Here is a 20863-nt window from a genome sequence, read left to right as displayed (position 1 = left end):
TAACTGTAAAGATGCAGTTAGGAAACACAACACTAGACAGAGCTTGAAGCAACAAAGCATCCATCATTAGGAAAAACAACACAACACTGTAGCAGTCACTGAATAGTATTTTGGACGCCTGCGTATGCAAAGAGCAGCCAACATCAGAGAGGGAGGGAGTCTTACCAGGTCTCTGGAGTAGCTCTCTGAGGAGGGGCGTAGGCGGCATGCTGGCAAAACACTAATTTGACCAAGGGAAGCCTTTCTGTTCTATCTTCCTTTTCCTGAAGCTGCTAAAATCCTCATCTGACATCTGTGTTACTTACATCATTTCATTTCCCAGGCTCTTAATACAAATGAGAGGCTGAATGAAAGGCCACCAATAACAGTTTTAGACTCAAATTAATAGAAGCACAGCATAATCTCCTTCAGCTCATAACCATTCCCAATGCTGAAAACATAGAGACAGTTGTGCCTGTTGAATAAATTGTGCTGGGGTAACTGAGGAAATGGATGTGGGAGTAGACCCTTGACAAGAGCCTGTGGGTTCAATGGTTTTCAGTCCTTTGTTCTCTAACAGTGCTGGGAACTAAAACAATTGCTGAAGATAAATCCCTAAAAACTGAGGTAGGTAAACGGTTGACCATGACGCCCATCAGATTTCTCACTTGAAAAAGACATTATCAAATGGAGAAGGAATGCTAGACATGACCTATTTGTTCCTAATACAGTTTAGCAAGCTGTGCTATTTTAAAAGACCTTAGAGAGAAACAAGTGCACAGTTTGACTATAATGTCAGCCTTGAATTTAATTGGCCAGTGGACTAAGACGAATACATGTATTCTCATGCCTGGCCTCCTGCTGTCATGACTGTTTGACTCTACCATTTAGAGCAGCATCTAACATAGCAAATCACTACTTAGCAACAGTGTGGAGGAGGTGAAAGAGACAATCCACTTCTGAACTTAGCAGCTGAAAATCATGACCTCCTGTAACAGTATCTGCAGCTAAATGACCAAGACTAAACACACTCATGCTGCAGGTGGGAGGATAGTGAAAACCAGTACCTGATTGTCATGCAAATCCAGGGTATTCAGTTTGGACACTCTTTCCAGGCAGCATATTTTACGGATTCTAAGAAATGGAAAATATATCATAAAATGTACATCAAATGCAATTTGTCACAATGTATGAAAACAACCAGACACATTTTTGCACATTCTTAATTGTGCCAGCTGCAGCCAACTATATGTGTATAGGAAAATCAAAGGAAAATGTGAAAGAGTGGGTGCTCAGTCTATTGAACAGGTACCAAGCAGTAGAGAGCCAACTAGCCAACAAGCATGTTTAAAGGTTACATTCCCAGAGGAAGTCTTATATGCAGTATGTTGTGTACAGCAACTTAATGTTCAGGACTGTCCATATGGATTTAGATCAAATAACACACGAGGATGAAAGGCTTTGGTCCCTTGAAAAATGTCAAGGGTAACCTAAATCAGTGGTATTCCTCACTCTTCACCACGTATGGCCCTGCATGGAGATCTATAAAGATAAATGTCAAATTTTACAGAGAGTGAAACAAATGTCAGAGTTCATCTCTAAGATCTTGATGTCATTCACGGTGATTTATGACTTTAATTTTTCTCCTGCCGACCTTGCTGCTCCTGCTGAATTACCAACACCAAAATGAATGGTTTTCGAATTAAACTGGGCATCTGCTGGAAACCACTCATTTCTTACCATGTAGTAGCTTGTATATAAAATGTATAAATCCTTAAATGCAAAAAGCAGGATGCCTTGAATAACCTACAAGCAACATTTACACATTTCACATTAAACCAGAGATCTAAAGGTGTTAGATTAAAGAACAATATACCATTTGATGTCTTAACAACATCTCCTACTCTCCAACTTTCTTTAAATATGAACTGCACAATACTCTCTGTGTAACAGAGGCAATTTAGGCCAATCTGACATGTTCTTTGCTTGTGAGGATGATAACTAACCTGTTCTTCCCCAGCATAAGGATCCTAAGGGAGCATAGAGATTCAATGCCAGTCATTTCATCGATGTGATTATCATACAGGTTGAGAAAAACAAGCTGTTGCATATGTGACAGATGCTGGATCGTTGTGATTAGATTGTGCTGAAGGTTCAGAAGTTGTAGTTCATCCATTATGCCCAGCTGGGGGCATTCCTCCAGACAGCGCCTGGTAAATTAGAGAACATTTTGCACAATTTAGACTTTATATGGATGACTACAGATCAGGACTTAACTTTCAGGATATAACGGCTGAATTTCACTTTCAATCAATGCAATTCAGTGATGCAAATTATTGATTTAATATTTCCCTATGCATAATGACTTATTTTTGCTCTGTCATCCATGAAACACTTATCAGCAAACACTTATCTTCGAGACAAGGGACAGGCATTTTAAGGGACTTTGCTGCTCCCTAGTGGAGATCTGGAGCACTTGTCATTTCAGGTGAAAGTCTTGTTTTTTCAACTGCAGATACTGTGACCAGACTGAGTTAAGAAAACCAACAAAACTTAATGGTATAGGTGATGACAAAAGAAAATGAATAACACTGCAAGTAAAGCTACAAAGACCTGCCATATGGCATCATTTGTCCAGTTTACAGTGACAGCTAAACCAACATGTTCTGTACAACACAGAACAGTTTGAAATAAAACTTTGAAAAATAAATGGCCAGAGGTACCTGTCCAAGTCGATTCGTTGAAAACTGGATGCAAAACTGTCACCAGGCAATCGAGTGTAGGGAAAACCAGGGGTTGTGTGGTATTTATATCCTCCAGAACCACCTGGCATTGACATTAAATACTGAGTTCAGGACACACAAAATATCGTATATCATAGTGCAATGCATAAAACTCACTGCTATATACTTGTAGGAAACAAAGTCTAAATCTTACAATAACCAGTAAAACCATTTTTTAACTGCATATTATTTGCCAAGTGGCATCTACATATTTACCTGTTGGCTTGGCAAAGTTTAAGGCATTACGGTAGTAAGTGTTCCCTGCACTGTGGGTTGGCCCCCTTGATTTGTCTCTTGTGTCCTGTGTAGCACGTGAAACTGTATCCAAACCACTTTGACCACCACATGCTGGTGGTACCAGATTATGTACAGGGGAATCTGTAGAGATACTGGCAAATGATGGCACTAGAGGTGTCTGGACAAGTCCTCTGCAAGCGTGCAACCTGTTCTCTACAGTGGGTATGGTACAGGGAAACAAAGAGTGCAAACAGACCATATGATTATTTACATATCTTAGCCATTCATAAACACAATACATTGCTGAATCACGCAAAAAGAATCTTGGGGCGACTGGTAGGGGGGAGTGAGTGTGCAAATGAATGGACTGAGTCAAGCTTACCTGGGTTAGGATGATTCATTGCTTGGACGGTATACATGTTTTTTTCTTTTACAATATCTTGAAAGTCAGTCTGTAAAAAGGTGAACATTGTAAATTATGAAGCAAGCATTGGACTAGGCTTACCAACATGCTGTATTTCTCTTTCAGTCTGTCTGTCATGACTCACCATCCTCTGGGCTCTCTCCTGTACCAGGGGTTTGACAGTTGTAAGGTGCAACTTGCAGCTGTTGACCTGCAAAAATATTTTACTAACACATCAACTGAGTTGCCTTAAACAAGACATATACTCTTTATTCAAACATGTAGCTAATTACGACACAAACTTCAACTAGCTAACGATAATTAATCACTTTCTCTAACGTTACTGAGCCTGAGACTTACACTTTTGATGGTTAGCCTATAACTATACTGTGAAGCATGGTAAAGGACTATTAAAAGTAGTACTTACCATGGGGGTGAGAAACGCCCATCCATCGTTGACACTGTTGCGTTTTTGAGATCGTATCGTTTTTCCCTCAGTTCGCTCCGTCTCCATTTAGCCAATGTTTGTGACAACATTTAGCTAAAGCTAAAAGTGAACAGTTCAGACCAACCTTGGAAGAATAAAAAAACTAATTAAGTAGCGGTGCTACTTTCATGAATAACCTTAAGAAATGAGCGAACTCATTTGCTGCACTAATATATTTGTAAAGCCTGGGTTTGTTGGTTCAAAACCGACCGAACTTCCTCGGAGACAAGCACTGTTGCCATGGCAACGACGGCGTTGCTTAGTTACGCTCACTTCCCGTGTCAGTAAAAAACACTCCGTGGGGAAACTAGTCCTGAAATTGTTTCTTTAACGAAGAAAGTTTGGCTTAGTTTTGTTCGGATTTTAATTGTCATTTATTATTACCAATCATTGTGACTTTGTCTTGCAGAAGATACGTATGTCACAAACTAGTTAAGAGGCCTGTATTTCCGGTTATGTAGTGTGTAGGCCAGGTGTGGTGGGTGAAGTACTGACCATGGTACTGACAGCAACACTTGAGTGAAATTACCAGAAAATGACTTTGGTAAAAGTCACCTATTAGAATATTACTTAAGTAAAAGCCTTAAAGTATCAGATATTTACTGTACTTAAGTGTCAAAAGTAACTTTATAATATTAACTGTACTTAGGTATTGAAAGTAAAAGTATAAGTAAATGCTGTCAATGAAAAAGCAAGCAGTCAACATTTGGAGAATCATGAAGTTAATTTCTTCGTAAATGTAGTGTACATTACACCTGAAGAAAAACAAGGTCTTTTTTCAAAACTTAAAGGATTTAAAGAGCAAATTCCAGTTGTCCTTCCCTCCATTCCTTCATTCATCCATCTGTCCCCCTTCATCCTTCCTCATTTCCTTCCCTATTTTGTAGTAAGTTACTACGATGCCTAGGGGAAATGTACTGGCCTATACATTTTTTTAGGAATTGTAGTGGAGCAGAAGTGAAAGTTGAAATATAAAAACTCAAGTAAAGTACAGATACAACCAAAACATACTTTAACACTGTAACGAACTACTACTTTACCACATTACACCACTGATATAGGCTATTTCCAAAAAATTGTCTTTAATCAAATTTCCACAAGAAGCCTAGTATCCCCTAATAGGAGCACTGGTTGATTTCTGGTTCTCAAAGCTGCCAGATGTAGTCCTTCCCTATGGACTCTATTTGACAGAGAAATTGCGTAATATACGGAGAGTGGGCAGAACGGGGGTCCGTAGGGGCCCACAGCTCAGATTAACAACAGGGCCCCCTGTTGGGTTACACTGGCCATGTTTATGTTTTACATCAAACAAGATAATTCTCAGTCAAACAGGTCAAGGGTACGTATGAGCCAATCACACATGACCTCCGAGAGTACACCTACGTCGGAGTAAATGCAGCAGAAAAACAAATGGTCTGATGTACACAGTGGCCTAAGTAAACACTAGTAGCCTCTGCAAGGGTCAGTCATATTTACCTGTGAGATGTGGGGGCAGTGTGCTTTTTCCAGCAACCCAGATGAACTACAGTAATCACATCACATTTAGAATATAATTAGATAGGCCTACAATATATAAGAAAAATGTTGGTGTTTTATGCAACTATTCAGAGAACCATAACAAAGATAAACTATCTGAATATGATAAGGCCACTATAATCTACTAGCAGGTAAAACCACAAAACATTGATGTAAGCTGTAAGACAAAACAAAGTACTATATTTGTTAAGATGTAAATTACACATAATAGAATTGCACGTACCTATTTTAAGTCCTAATTCTAAACATGATTAAAGCAAAACACCTCAAAATGCGAGCAATTACCTGCACCTGAGACTTATTCATTGCTCCTTTTTTGTACTCTGGATAAAATTGATGTAATGCTGAGGAAAGAGATTGCTATGATAATGACCACAACAACACTGACAACAGACCTTCCTCACAGTGTTGTCATTACGGGAAAAGGCACAGGTGCAACAAATAACACTAATAATGGCTGTGTTCCAGTTAGGTGTGTCACTTAGCCATGGCAGTGAGTCACTTACATTTCTCAGATATCTTGGAATTATTCTATTCTAATTTCTTATAGACATTAACCTGTCATGTCATGGGTGGATAACATTTTGGAACCTGTCTTTATCCACAGTTTTGATGCTCTTTCTTTCCTCTACTTACAGTATAATTCAGGTGACTGCCAATTGAATCAGTCGCACCACAGAGCACCAAATGTGATAAAATAGATTGCTTTGTGTATTTCCAGCCTTTTTACTCTGGCAGTAATGAGCGGTTGCTCACAGAACGCAAGTCCAGATTCATCAAAGGGACATCCCACACACTGCCTGTCACAGTCTATTCATGAAGCACAGGCTGACACATATTATGGGAGGTGGCCATCAGCAGTTTGTATGACAGGCTATACTGAAGAAGTACAATGTAAATACTAGCTATTTATAAATGGAGCTACATGCATAGCTTTGCAACATACGTAGATCTATCATACGTGACTCCCAGGAGAAACAGACACAGATCAATAACAGGTGTTATTCTGTATCTGTCACCTTTTATCTCGTGTGTCTTTGCCCTATTTCTTATTTTGTCTCAGTTATAATTTCAGCACCCTCTGCCCTTTGGATCAAAAAGGTTGTTTTTTTTTACTTCACCAAGGTGTTTGAGTGTGACATTTAAAACATTACAATACTTTTTCCCTTAAAGTTAGACTCAGTGGTATTGAGGATCTTTCAGCAGAGAGATAGACACATGCAGGAGGAAAAATTAATTAATTGTCACTTGTTCTTCATGCTCAACATGGGGACTCCAGAAAACTGTAAACATTCAGTCTGAGTCTGATATACAGCACAGAAAAGTGATATATATTGATCTGCTGTTAGAAAAACATAGACATTGGCTTTTTTTTATAGGAGTAAATGGAATAAACACAGCATAACTGTAACAGTGATGTTGATTTGTTGGCAGCAGCACAGCATGACTCCTGCCTTCACCATCAGAGGACTTGGAGATGAGGAAACAGGAACATTATTTGTAAACATATTCTCAGATGAAATAAATATATATATATATATATATATATATATATATATATTTCTATATATGACAGCAGAATTACGGTAAAAGGTGACCTGCTGTTTTCTACCATTTGACATTGTGTGTGTGTGTGTGTGTGTGTGTGTGAGAGAGATCTAGTTTTTCCTGTCAGTCAGACAATTCATCAAGCAATTTTATTTCAGTTTATCCATAGCAACTGAAATGATTTATGCCATTTACAGTCAGAGAGAAAAATGAATTACTTGACAGCTCTGAGTTAATGATTTCAAACTTTAGTTCATTACTTATTTAATACCCTGCGTATTGATGAAAGCACTGTAGGAGAAACAAGGATGGTTGTAACACTGACATTCACTATATTCACACATAAAGAGAAACAGCTTCCGATAATAGTTATAAGGCATAATATCAGCAGTACAAGAAAAAGAAATTGAAGAGACTGCTTGATGTTGCTTTACTTTAAAAAATGAATTTAAAGCAAGATCTCTCTTTAGTTAAAACTGATGACATCTGTGGTGATTATAAACCCAATTAGCCCTCTGTTTGCTGTGAATGCAGCAAGAGTTGGGGGTTGCGACGTTTTCTCGCAGCTTTACAACCATCCCCCATCTTTTGCAGTATTTCTCAAACATGGTAGTAAGAAACAGACGGGAAGGGGGAAACAGAGTGGTTGTCATGGCCTCTTCCATCTGCCATGTCACACCGTATCAATATTATCAAGCTTTGCAGAGGCAAAGAGAGAAGGGATTCTGTGAGTGAAAAAACAACAACAATAATTGTGACCTAAGGTGTTTAATAATTCTTTATTAAAATTTTACCCTGTGGGTTGATGTCAGCAGATCCCTTTGTTGCTGTACCTCCTACTTACAACAGTTACTGCAGCTATGCAAGTGGTATGGCAGGTTTTAACAATGGAATTTAATCGTACATCTAGTAAGTCATGAACTCAAAGGGAACTGGATGTGCTGTCCATCTAATGATGATGATGATGATGGGTGGATCTGTTGTATTTAAACCTCTCTTGATAATTAAGATGTCACATGTTACTTTAAGCTAATTAAAGTGAGAAGCAAGACTAGTCTACAGACATGCTAGTGGATCTGTGACAGAAATGCTTGGAGCTAAATGCTAACATCAACATGCTGACATGCTCAAAAAGACTCTGCTAACATTTGCTAATTTGCAGTAAATACAAAGTGCAGCTGAGGGTGATGCTAATTCCATAAGCTTTGCACGTTGGCTATTTGGTCATGAACTGAAACCGCACTGGATAAAGGCAAACTTTAACCAAAATTCATAGCAATACTAATGCTAACCTCATGGTGGCACTGGAGACAAGTGTCAGGGGATTTCCGAGGTCATTAGGATTCTTCCTTTGGAAACCATGAATCTACATTATTGTGACCAATCCATCCAGTAGATGTTGAGATATATCAGTGAGGAACAAAGTGATGGACTGAACATGAGACCTACACTGACTGAATAGGGATGATCAGGGATCAATGTAGCATGACTCAGCATTGAGATATATTTAATTCCCTTTTTGTACTACCACACGATTCATATATCTTTATTTAATTTGGCAACATCTGTCTTCTGCAAACAAGTCTTTCCTGCAAATTCAAAGATTCTTGGAAGATTGTCAGACTTCCAGGTAATAGGATATAGACACACTTAGTCAAAGTCAATTAGACAAGACTAATCTAAGAGGCTTCACTTCCTCTGAGTGGTTCTGAGAATTGTATCATTAGAATCACATCACAGTCTCAAAAATTACGAGAAGTCAAGTCGATTTGAATAACCTAACACAATATTTCAATGGGATTTAAAAGCCCAAGCCTTACTGGCATCATAAGTAGAAAAAGCACCTGAAAAGCATATAAGGGACTTGAGAAAGGGGGGAAAGGAAGAAAAAAAAAAGGGAAAATTATCCAAAGAAAAGAGGCAGGAGTGGCAATTCAAAGAGTCTCCTTGGAGGGTTGGTGATGCAATGAGAGCCAGAAGTGGGAAAATGGTAATCATGAGAAATGAAGAATATATTAGGGTGTCAATTAAAAGGAACTGCCCGGAGAGAGCTTTTAGAATGGCACTGTAAAACATCATACACTAAGTTTCGTGCTTATTAGCACACCTGGATGAATTACTTGGTTCCAGTGCAACAGCCCTGTAGTTCATCTTGTCTTCATCAGGTTTGTCTTATCTAGTGTTTGTCAAATATGTGTCAGAGAGGTTTTGATTGAACTCTACAGCCATTTTGGAAGCTGAATTATATTGTATTATACTGGAAGGGGCCTTATTTTGTTGTTCACGGCTGTGACATAAGGGTGGACAAAATAATAGACACATCTTCCAATAGCTTATGCATTTCTTATATATTTTTATGGATTGTTTTGTGCAAATCGTGCAATGATGGTTAAAAAAAAGGCCTGAAGGAGGCCATCTACGTCAAACTGACATCCATGCCTGAAAAGAGGAAGTGATCTGCAAAACGGGTGCACAGTGCTGTCCTGACATCACTTCCTGGATAGACTGCCTCACAGTTTTGCTATTTTCACTGCAAGTTATCTTTAGTTTGTTGGTGCAATAATTTTCTAGAAAATGGGAGTGAATGTTATGACACAAGGGAGAATACAGAGGCAGGGTGGGACTCAAAATTTATGAAACACTTTTGGCAGACTCTTGTGCTCCATCTGAGAAAATAAGCCCTCTGTAACAAACTAAATGCCTCAGATTATTTGCTGCCAATTTCTCCCTCAACTCCCCCCCTCCTCCGTTTATTCTCTCACCCATTGTCTCCCTCGCTCTCCCCCCATGTTGCATTGTACACAAACTGGAGCATTGTATGGCATGTGGTGCAGCGAATGAGTCAGACTGCCCACCAGCTGTGAGCCTGGCTTGCCAGTGGGGAGGAGTAAAGATATTTCATGCGGGGCAGGCAACAGCCGACAACACTGGTGTGGGTGATTTACAGGGCTATTAGGATGGGAGCCAACAACAAGCTACAAAAATGGATCAGAGCTATGGCAAAGACAAATATTCAGATGACTGTTTTAATATTGCTCTCACTGAACACCTACATGTTTGCTTGTGCTACACATCAACATCAGCGGAATCAGTGATGCTGGAAATGAATTGTAAGACAAAGGAAATAATCATAGTTTACTTTTGTTTTTTTTTTAATGAGGTGTCACTGGTCCCATGAGCCAAGAGCAGAGCCACAGCTGCCACTGATGACACTAAACTCCTCGGTATTGTCCCTGGGAATTTTAATAGAGAGTTTTAGGCTACAAAAATTACACTTAGTGAGTTTTTAATGAATTATTTTGATATTTTTTTGGAGTAAATATTCCTAAATTTCAGTTTTTAAAATAAAACAAATTAAAATAAAGTGTGGAAAAGGCTTTGAAACAGCATTTAGACCATTGTGTTGAGAGAACTTGGCAGAAAATATGATCAAATAGTTTAATATACTAGATTACTGTTTGATGCTCAAGTGTGCAAAGCAAATTCCATTCATAAAATATGGAATAAATATATTTTCATTAAGCTTTTGTCATTTTGGGGGGGAGGGGCATCACTTGGGGAGTTTGAACTCATGACTTAAGACTTTAAAAGATTCTGCCTCTTGAATTCCTGGCTATAGTCATGACTTGTGTGTCAGATCCCCTCTGATTAATGTAAAGTTTTGATGGTTGCAATTTATGATTTGACATCTACTATTCATGTATTGTTCCTCCTTCCTTCAGGTGCATAGGCCTTCACCCCCTTCCCATGCGTGCAGCAAGACGCTGAGAGCCTATTATCCAATTAGCAGCGTTAAAGAAAGGGTCGTCCTTGACACGGTAATTTCCCAATTAGACAGGAACACGTGAATTTGCTCCCCTACTTAGAGCCATGTAAACGGGGCGTTCGTGTCTTCACAGAAAAAAGGCAACAGTCTGTGTGTAAAAACCTGTGTATGAAAAAAAGCGAAGCATGCACGCCTTGGTGAACGCCTTCATGCGCTGCCTCTCCTTCCTCTTGCCTCCCTCTTGGCTTTGTGTCAGCTTTTGCTTGTGGGCTGGGAATGAGTGCGAGGAGACGCTGCTGCGGCCCAATCCCAGAGCTCGTTTCAAAAGCAGAAAGCCTCTTACATATGAGGAAGTAGCAGCACTAGCAGCAGCAGCAGTAGAAGCCCAAGGAGGCTCCAGCCCGTCGGTCTCACCAGGTCCAGGCTGCGTCTCGCTGGCTGCTACAAGCCCCTCTGCTCTTCAGGGCCCTCCATCGGGTCGGATCTGGATCGGGGGTCTCTGGCGAGCCGTGGAGCGCGTCTTTGGAGCCCCTTGGGTCCTTCTCCGCCATCACTGGTGCCCGAAGAAGCGTCGAGCAGCTTTACGCACCCCGTATCCTGTCTGTGCCTTCGAGTCGAGCAAGATTAAAAGCTTCCAGGGAGGCGCTGCTGCTACTGCTGCTGCTGCTACACGAGCCGTGGACGGGAAGGGAGCGGGTGGAAGCACCTTGACTTGTTCGAGGAACATGAGCGGGTCCGTGGGGAGCCCCAACCCGAGCCCAGCGGAGTGCGTCTTAGAAGCGTCAGCGGAGCACGGCATCGATGAGGTAATCACCGTGGATCAGCACACGCAGGAGATGGGCACGGTGACGATAACAGTGGCCATTCAAGCGGCGGAGGAGGACGACGAGCCCGAGGAAGTGTCATCCAATAATATTGACTTCCTCGGAGGCAGCTGTAGTGAAGACGAACTCGGAAGACATGACAAATCAAGGTTTGAGTTATTTTCTACTTTAAGGCAATTTTCTGTTGGGCTGACAACAAGGTCGGTAAACTATGAATAGAAGTCAATTAAGCATTTGGTAAACTTGACAGACTTTTCTTTTTAAACATTTGTAAATGTTTTGTTAAATGTTAGTAAAGTGTAGTCATGTCGGGCAGATTGGGTTCAGTGAGGCTGCAGGGTGAATGAACCGTTTCCCTCTTGATCTCAAGGTTATTGGAACCCCATTAGTCTATTTCTGTGTCTGGCTTTTTTAGACTGTATTGGCCCGTGTAACTTCAGTGGGTGAGCTGCCAGCACATGAGCAGCGTGGGTACAGTTGGCTCGTTTTGTTTCACTGAAAGAATGCCAGTGGTGTAGAAATATGCTGTACAAATAGAACCGACAGGTGTATGACAGTGCCAACAAAAGACGGCACCACAATGTGCCAGCAGGACAATAGATGCTCACAATTTGGAGTGTAAATCCTCACAGACAATACACGAGTGGATATTATTGTCTCCCGGGTGGGATGGCGGGGAAAGTGTTTAACCACCTGTAGACAGCAACAGTGCTGCAAGACCAGACACCTGAGAGATAAAGGATGGCACCTTCGCTTTAATCTAATTCCCCTGCGTCATGGCCTGCTATTTTTATCCCCTGGCCTATAAGTTCCCTACTCGGACTGCGTGCGCAAAGAGTGAGTCAGTGATAGAAAGGCCAATGGGGGAAAATAAATCGCTTTGTCCATACCAAGCTTTTCAGGTTGCCTGCAGGTCACACCTTAAAACCTCTCTGGCATAAAGAGCTTCTGTCACACCTGCACTGTGCAGGCCGGTGCCTTGTGGCACGCTTTTTCCACACAGGATGTATTTTAAGCACACTAAACATTTGATAGGAAGCATTTTAGGAACTGAAAGGAAAGTGTAGGTTGTCAGCTGTCTGTACATGTGGCTTTTCTAATATTACTGCAGCATCTCTCCAGTGATTTTCAGTGCTTTACTCACTGTAATAGTGACCTGAAAGTAAACTTCATCACAATCAATTATAAAGACAATCTATGTCTCCAGTACTGCTGCTGTGTTTAGTTTCATTCACATTTTTAAATGTTCGTGCTGACAGTGACATATTCTCCTCTAAGAGCTCACTTCGTGACCATCTTTATCTGAGGTCCTGGGGAAGCAGTGGGCTTGTGCCAGCTGTGCGGTCAGCCGGCTGGAAAGCTGTTGACTGAGGGTGTGCGCGCAGGAGGAAAAGGAGGGGAGGAGGCTGGAGGAGGTGATGAGTCATCCACAAAATTTCATTCAGACCCTCACTCTAATCTGCAACACTACCTGACTGTGCTGCTTCACAGCGTCAGCCACGTGTCTGACTGAGATCAAATAGTGGCCTAAAAGCTTCAGCTATGCAGTGTTGGTACCAGTTTTTGTAAACTGTGTGAAGTTGATCTGGTGAGCCACCATGTTCTGTGTGGGAGGGAGAGCCTGTGACTCTGCGCCCTTCAGATGGAGAGGTCTTGGCAGAGTCAGTATTGGTGGGGCACTGGTGTCGAGGTTTGGCACTGAGGCATGGTGACTATGGCACAGAAGACACAGCTTGACAACTGCTGCAAGGAAAATTGCAGAGAGAAATGGCAGGACGAGGATGCGTTCCTGCCAGCAACTCGTAAGCCTCTGGCTTATTGTATTAATGAAAGTGAAATGTGTAACAGTTGTAAAGATATCAACAGTTTGGGATATGAAGCAATTTGTTGTTCCGGTGATGTAAGAGTCTCTGCTGACCATGATGCATGTTGTCTTCCCACACACAGTGGTGCCGGGACCAGCGGAGGGGAGTTGGAGGAGGAGAGCTGGCAGCCCCCAGATTCAGAGCTCATCCAAAAGTTGGTTGCTCAGATCGAGTACTACCTGTCCGATGAGAACCTGGAGCATGATGCCTTCCTCCTCAAACATGTCAGGCGCAACAAACTGGGATTTGTCAGCGTCAAGTTGCTCACTTCGTTCAAAAAGGTAACCATGACTGCAAATCACCTGGGTATACTCTGGAAGTAATTGTAATTCCCTGTTCTGATGAAGCTGGAAATTACACAGAAAGCCTTTGCTATTATGGGCTAAATTATAGTGTACACACCACATGCTATAGTAGTAGTAGTAATAGCCCAGCAATGGCTCATTATGTGCTTTTAATGTTAGAAATGTTATATTCCTGAGCTGATTGTCAGTGAATAATGTGAAGATAAATCAAAGCTGAGAAGAAGGCTAAAATGGGAAGCTGTGGTTTGCCGCTTTCTATTCCCAATGACGTATGGGCTCATGAGAATTGGATAGCAGTGACTGGCTGTTTCTAGTGTCAACATGACTAGTAGTTGGAAGTGCATTGATATTCTCACATTGATTCACAGCAGCTGGTGTTACTTTAGGCCCATGCATGCAGATTTGTTGGGTTTAAAAAAAAAAAAAAAAATCTGTTTATGCCACAAGTGATGAGTCCCCACGCACACACTCATTTTTTATATAAACAAGGATTCACACATGAGCTTGACGACACTGAGGTGATGCATTTTATACCTGAGCAAATTAAACAGTGATGAATTGAGTAATGCAGTGGAGCCAGGATGTTTAGTACAGCTATTGATTCAGGAAGTATGACTGAAAGGAAGCCAGTGCAAACTGCTGATTGATCCTGCCAACAGGCTTAAGTTGCTGTTTAGCCAATTTCTTTAACTGGAGCTTTATAACTCTCAAAAGAGAAGCTGTTGTAGGGATCAATATTGAATGGTTACGAGATGCCCCCCTTAAACCACTTAACATCTCAACCATGTAACACAAGTATTGTCTCTTTTGCAGGTGAAACACTTGACCCGTGACTGGAGAACAACTGCTTATGCTCTGAGACACTCAAAGCTACTTGAGCTGAATGATGAGGGGCGTAAGGTGCGGCGTAAATCCGCAGTGCCAGTCTTTGCCAGCGAGTCGTTGCCTAGCCGCATGCTGCTGTTAAGTGATTTACAGAGGTGGCCGGAGCTGGCAGCTCTCACCAAGGATAATGGAGGCAGTGAGGGAGGAGCCACTCAGCAGGAGCAGCTGATGAAGCTGTTGCTGAAGGAGTTCGGAGCATATGGCGCCATCGCCTCTGTCAGAGTCCTGAAGCTTGGGAAGGACCTGCCGGCTGACCTGAAGAGGCTGAGCGGTCGCTACACTCAACTAGGCACTGAGGAGTGCGCCATTGTGGAGTTTGAGGAGGTGGAGGCTGCTGTTAAGGCGAATGAAGCTGTGGGGAGCGAGGATGGAGGAGCCGGTTCGCTGGGGTTGAAAGTAGTCCTGATTGGCACCAAGCCGCCCAAGAAGAAGGTTCCCAAGGAACGACCGCGTGAGGAAGGAGGGATGCGCAAAAGTCGTTCGCTCAACAGCAGGGTACGAGAGCTTCAGTATCACGGGGATGACTCGGCCTGCAGCTCCTCAGAGACTGAGAGCACCCCCACATCCCCTAGGCTGGCCAGAAAGTCCCTGTCCTGCAACAAGCTCAGCCCCACCACTGCAGGCATCAACTTCCAGAACAATCACCTCAGTCCTGGTATGTCCCCACGCAACAGTCCCTGGTCTAGCCCCCGTGCCAGTCCCTGTCCTCAGCGCAAATCTCCTCATTCCCACAAATCTCCCTTGGCAAGCGAGGGCAGACTGAGCCCTGAGCCTGGGCGCCGCTGGGCAGACTACTCCTCAGACAGTAGCCTCACCCCTTCAGGGAGCCCATGGGTACAGCGGCGCAAGCAAGTGGCGTCTCAGGAGAGCAGTCCGGTGGGCAGCCCGATGCTGGGTAGAAAGATCCAGAACGCCGATGGTCTGCCGCCTGGTGTAATGAGGCTGCCAAGGGGTCCCGATGGAACCCGCGGCTTTCACTGTGTCTCTGTTAGCGAGAGGGGAAAGACTGCTGCCACTCAGACTTGATATGTGCAGCATCCTTACTCATTCCCCAGAAGTCAAAGTATATATCGGAAAAATATGAGCTGTTCTTGGCCATGTCGCTCAGCCCCCACCCTACATTTGAGACTGTGTAGATATATTTTTGTTGAGTGCATCAGTTTTCGGTCTTTGTTATATTTTTATACGACGTTTTGAGTTACCATGGTAACATTAGTGATTTACTAATGGAAATTTGAGTGAATGTAAATTGATATTGCTTTGAAAAGGACCATGTCATCTCCATTGCTGTCTAAACATGTTCTACATGGGGTGGAGAGGGGGATTCCATTTTTTTTTTTTTTTTTAATTGAAAAGTGTCCTGTCTTGTGTGTAAAAGCTCACAACATTGTCTGTGGATGGTGTGTAAATGTGTAAGTGGTGTAAGTGGCATAGGCACATGGACTTGATAGAGATATCACCATATGCCTTTTCTTTATTTGTCTACTGTGAGTTCCATTTTTTTTTTTTTTTTTTTTTTTACATGCTATTTAAACTGAGGCCATAATCGCTCCACTGCCATAAAGGTTGGACAGTTAAATCTGGACATGATATTTTTTAGTTTTTTATTTCGCCTTTTTTAATTTCAGTAATTTCAGTAAGCTTTGGCACTTAGTTGGGAAGGGTCTTTGTCTAGCCCACATTTGTTTGGCAAATAGCTGCTTTATTTAATTTTTTAGCTTTATTTTTTATGTTTCTTCTTGGCATCTGTTTCCATCAGTTTAAAAAGCTCACAGTGAGGTTTGAGGGATGTTCGGGTCAGACAGAAAAAAAAAATGCTCTCATGTTCTTGCCTTTACATCTGAGCTGGGGTATTTGTACAGTGCGATTCCTATATTGTACAAATAAATCACTGAAATTGCAATTGACCTGACTTTCTCTTTTATTTGTGGCACATTTCGAGGTGATCATGCTGGTCTGAAACAACCATGATCCAGCCTTAGTATTTGTTTCAATATGTAAGCGAGATTTAAGCAATATATTGTTGCCGAGCCAAAACTGTAGAGGCGACTCCACTCTTGGAAGGCAGAATTGGCAAACTAGTGTTTTTGAAATGGATTGCACAGATGGAGGGATGATAAGAGAGATGGATTATAAGCTATATCAACCCTGCACCAGGAACATAAAATTAACAAAATGGTAGAGCAGACCAGTTGCACATGTAAAGCAATCAAATTGCCTGTGTCTTTGTATTTGCGATGCCAAGACATTGTATTCACTAACCTTTGACTTTTCATGATTTACAATGTTTAAAGTGGATGCATTTAGGCTTTACTGACACAGAGCAATAGGAAGACAGTGTCAGAACATCTACAGATGATCCAAATTGAATATAAATATATAACACACAACCCAACTGGTTTTATAAGTTTTCACTTCCTCCAGTTATGCTGTGTAGCAGAGGCACCTTTTTGATCGCAATTACAGCTGGATGGATCTGTAAGGCTTGCACAACTGGACGTTCCCATTCATCCATTGTCTGTGCTCTGTCACGTTGCACGGAGACCTTGAGTGAACAGCAATTTTCAAGTCTCGCCACAGATTCTTGATTGAATTGAGGTTTTGGGTTCAGAATTGGACAGCATCTTTGTTATTTTGAATACAGTAACTTCCTGTCTAGCTTCGGCTTTATGTTTGGGGTAGTTGGCTTGCAGGAAAATAAGTCATATCCCCTCAGAATGCAGCAGATTTTCCTCTGTGATTTGTCTGTATTATGCCTGCACTCGTGTTAACCTTTTCTTTCGTAAGCCTTCCAGGGCCTGCTGCAGAGGAACATCCCCGCAGCATGATGCTGCCACGAGGCTTCATGCTGGGCATAGTGTGTTTCTGCTTGTGTGCTGTGTTTGACTTACATAACACTTAGGATTTAGTATGATGGACAAAAAGCTCAGTTTTTGGAAGACTGTCTTACTTTTTGTGTCAGTCTCCCACAAGCTGTCTTGCAAGTGCTCGGCTGTATTTGAGCCAGTTACAGCACTCACAATCCTCTGGCTCTGCTTACTGACGCTCTTCTCACACAGACATTTAGTGTTGTTAGGACAGGCTTTTAGGGATACTTAAGTCTGCAAATTTTCTAGTATCCTTCCACAGGTTGGTATTGTGTTATTGTTCCTTTGTGCTTTTACCATGAAAATGACTAACCAGCTGTTTAACTTTTGAGACACAGGTGTATTGATCTCAAAATCACTTGTCACACAGGTGCTAGAGGTGGGACCAAGTCATTGATTTTAAAGTGTTAAGTAAGTCTCAAGTCTTTGCACTCAAATCCCAAGACAAGATGGACAAGTCCCAGGTCAAGTCCCAAGTTTTGAGTCCCAAACAAGTCATAATACACTTCTCACCAAATGTTCTGCCATTTAAACAACAGAGTAATAACTTAAGCAAAGTATTAGCTTGCTATGGTATTTAGCCTAGACTTTTGTCTTTTGTGCAACTTCAAATGTCAAATCAAGTTGGAAGCTGTCTGTAATTTTCGACTTTCACATTTTGCATACTACTGTTTGTTTGCTGTTTACCACTACATAGTTTTTGTACACAAATTTTCTTTGGATTGTTTTTTCAAACAGGCATTCAGTAACGTAACATTAGTTTATCATGGTTCTCTCATGCAGCTTAACTGGATGTGGTCAGATTGGTTCAACTAGAGTGGATCTGTGGTATGAAGTGTTAACTCACTGGAAATAGTTGATTCAGGAAATGAAGCAAAAGCAATTGATTTGTGACACATATTTTGCGTAACATACTTTTTAATCTTTGGTCTTGGGGGAAGCTGTCAAGTATTTTTTAGGTCAAAAGGCTGAAGTCAAAAATTTTTATTTTGTGAAGTCAAGTCTTAAGCCATCACATTTGTGACTCGAGTCTGACAAGTCCAAATGGTGCGACATGAGTCCACACCTCTGTAATGTGCCTTTAAAAAACTGGCTGCACCACTGATGATTTGCATGTTGTAGCACAGGGTGTGAGCACTCACACAATCAATTGTTCTATGTTTTATATTTGTTCTTCATTTGGATAATATTGTAGAGTGCTGTTTTCATGTTGTCATTAAATGCTCCTCTTTGCTGATTTAATTACTCCACTCTAATGCGATGCTGTGTTACAAAACAAAAATGAACAAGTCCGAGGGTGGTGAATACATTTTATAGTTGGATGCTTGCAGAGCCATTAGACGTTTTGAATTCATGCGGTTGCAACATTCTGTTTATCCACTTTTTTTTTTTTTTTTTGTTAGAGATACGATCTCCTGTAGGAGTGAACATAATGGCAGGACACAATCTGCTCGGCGGTGCTTGATACAGAGGGTCAGAGCCGATGCTCCAACATTCAAAGCTGCGATGGGACTAAGTGGGATTGTGTAAGAGAGGGATGAATAAACTTTTGTTCTCTGCTTTTGATTAGAAATTCAAAATCAGGAAGTCGTGATATTGTCTGCCTTCGACGGACAATATTTTTGGCTTATCTCCCAGAGACTGCTCATTCTGACAGTGTGAAAAATAACTGTTTGGGATAAGTACCACAAAATTAAACTATTATTCTCATAAGACGAAGTTCTATGTAATTGCCACTAAGAATAAGGATGGTTTCTTACTTGCAGCAAATGGGAATATTATAAAGAGGGATAATTGCAAAACCAAATACCACTCTGGCCATTATTTGTAATTAGGCAGTGGCCTTTGATGTATGACTAAAAAGATATTTAATGCAGTAATTTATCTATTCATTCCAGCCTTGATTTTCCCCAGACATAATTAGTGAGATGGGATGATCAGATTACATCTTTTAAAGAGTAGAACCTTCCAGCTTTGTGTTTGAGCTCATTATTGTACAAATTAATGTATGTGGAGTCATTGTGCATTCAGCTTTGTGTTATACTGAAGTGTACTGCCATCATGATGTTATTTAATTATGAATCATCTACAGTTTAAAATACATGTAACATATAATAGTTTGCTCACACTCACATGCATACACAGTTGGATGTACAAACACATCCATTCAATATGTTATACCCAATGACTGGTAGTAGAATACAGATAACCACGCAGTATGATTCAAAGTGAGGTCATGCTGAGGCCATCACTCGCAATAATCACAGGGAACATGTTGTGGAAGCCTTTTGTCAATATTTAAATTGCAGGTTTTCAAAAGGTGACAAAAAAAATAGTCATTTTGCAGAATCTCTCCTCAGCTCAGAGTGTATGACACACACTTGCATCAGTCCGTGGGATGGAGCTGGAGTGGCTGTGAGTGGGCACTGACAACTTTGAGGAACTAGAATTAGGGTGGAGTAAATTTACAAGAGTCTCAGCACAGCAGCCAATCAGAAAAGTCGACACAAAAAGCAAGACGTTACTAAAAAGGAAATGTTTTTTTTTTTTTTTCTCCCTGTCATTACTATTTTTTTTCTTATCCTCACATTATGTAACATGAGCGCAGCCTTCATAAATTCATCATAAATTCTTCATAAATTGTTGAATGAAATAGAGCTGTTGTAAAAACTTGGCATAACTGATACACTAAAATTACTGTATACCTGTCACCCTCTGGTCATTTTTAACCAGTTTGTGGTAATTTTAATATCTACCTCAAAAGCCATTAGACAGTGTTGGTTTGGGAAGGTAGTGTTGCTCAGCTGCTGAACCCCTGACCCCCTCCTTCTGTCACACGCCTGTGGGGGCCACAGGCTCCTGGCAGCACTCTGTGTTTAATGTGAGAAAAAGCACAGACATCTGTGAAAATAACCCCAGCTAATAATAGAGCTCTTAATTCCAATCAGACGCATTTGCGTAGGAGGCCTGAGCTCATGGCCCCTTGAAACAAAGCATCTGTCCCTATGTTGAAATGACACTGACCTTATATTAAGGTAATGATAGAGCATCAGAAAAGAAAAAACAGGCAGGATGATTTTGGAACTGAGGAAACACTGCTTGCTTATTGCAATCTAAAATTTTAGAATTCAAATATTTTAGCTTTGAATATGAGGTTGTGCCAATATAGAGATGGTTGTCAAAATTATGTTAAATATGTTTAATTATTGGCTTGGTCCCCTTTTCTGATGCCTTCAGAATCCACCTCTCTTTTTGTAAAACCTGGAGCAGTGTGGCGCCATTAAATGCTACCATAAGCCGAGTGAAACGTTCAGCCATGGTTCTCATATATCCACTGACAACCTGTCCGTACTGCCAGTACAATTAAATAACCACATA

The 20863-nt window shown here is 41.3% G+C and overlaps 2 protein-coding genes across 3 annotated transcripts in view; one reads left to right on the top strand and one right to left on the bottom strand.

Annotated features, from left to right (window-relative positions):
* The window catches only part of LOC126395833 (leucine-rich repeat-containing protein 49), a 45540-nt gene extending 41456 nt beyond the window's left edge, over window positions 1-4084 (bottom strand). Inside the window, exons 1-7 of one of the 2 annotated variants that reach the window (XM_050053583.1) lie at window positions 3830-4084; window positions 3548-3613; window positions 3382-3451; window positions 2979-3212; window positions 2703-2805; window positions 1986-2189; window positions 1047-1113 (exon numbers count right to left, since the gene is read on the bottom strand). In XM_050053583.1, the coding sequence (XP_049909540.1) occupies window positions 1047-1113; window positions 1986-2189; window positions 2703-2805; window positions 2979-3212; window positions 3382-3451; window positions 3548-3613; window positions 3830-3916 (831 nt within the window). In that variant the 5' untranslated portion in view covers window positions 3917-4084. The remainder of the gene's footprint in view (window positions 1-1046; window positions 1114-1985; window positions 2190-2702; window positions 2806-2978; window positions 3213-3381; window positions 3452-3547; window positions 3614-3829) is intronic. The other variant, XM_050053575.1, reaches the window with a different exon arrangement.
* A 6388-nt stretch (window positions 4085-10472) lies between these two features.
* larp6a (La ribonucleoprotein 6, translational regulator a) lies at window positions 10473-16525 on the top strand. The gene is made up of 3 exons (XM_050051470.1): window positions 10473-11712; window positions 13511-13709; window positions 14547-16525. The coding sequence occupies exons 1-3, from the start codon at window positions 10925-10927 to the stop codon at window positions 15642-15644; spliced, it is 2085 nt and encodes a 694-aa protein (XP_049907427.1). The 5' UTR covers window positions 10473-10924; the 3' UTR covers window positions 15645-16525.
* Window positions 16526-20863: the final 4338 nt, after the last annotated feature.

This window comes from Epinephelus moara, chromosome 1 (genome assembly GCF_006386435.1).
Source record: "Epinephelus moara isolate mb chromosome 1, YSFRI_EMoa_1.0, whole genome shotgun sequence".
NCBI classification, from domain to species: domain Eukaryota; kingdom Metazoa; phylum Chordata; class Actinopteri; order Perciformes; family Serranidae; genus Epinephelus; species Epinephelus moara.
This window is presented reverse-complemented; position numbering and strand designations above follow the sequence as displayed.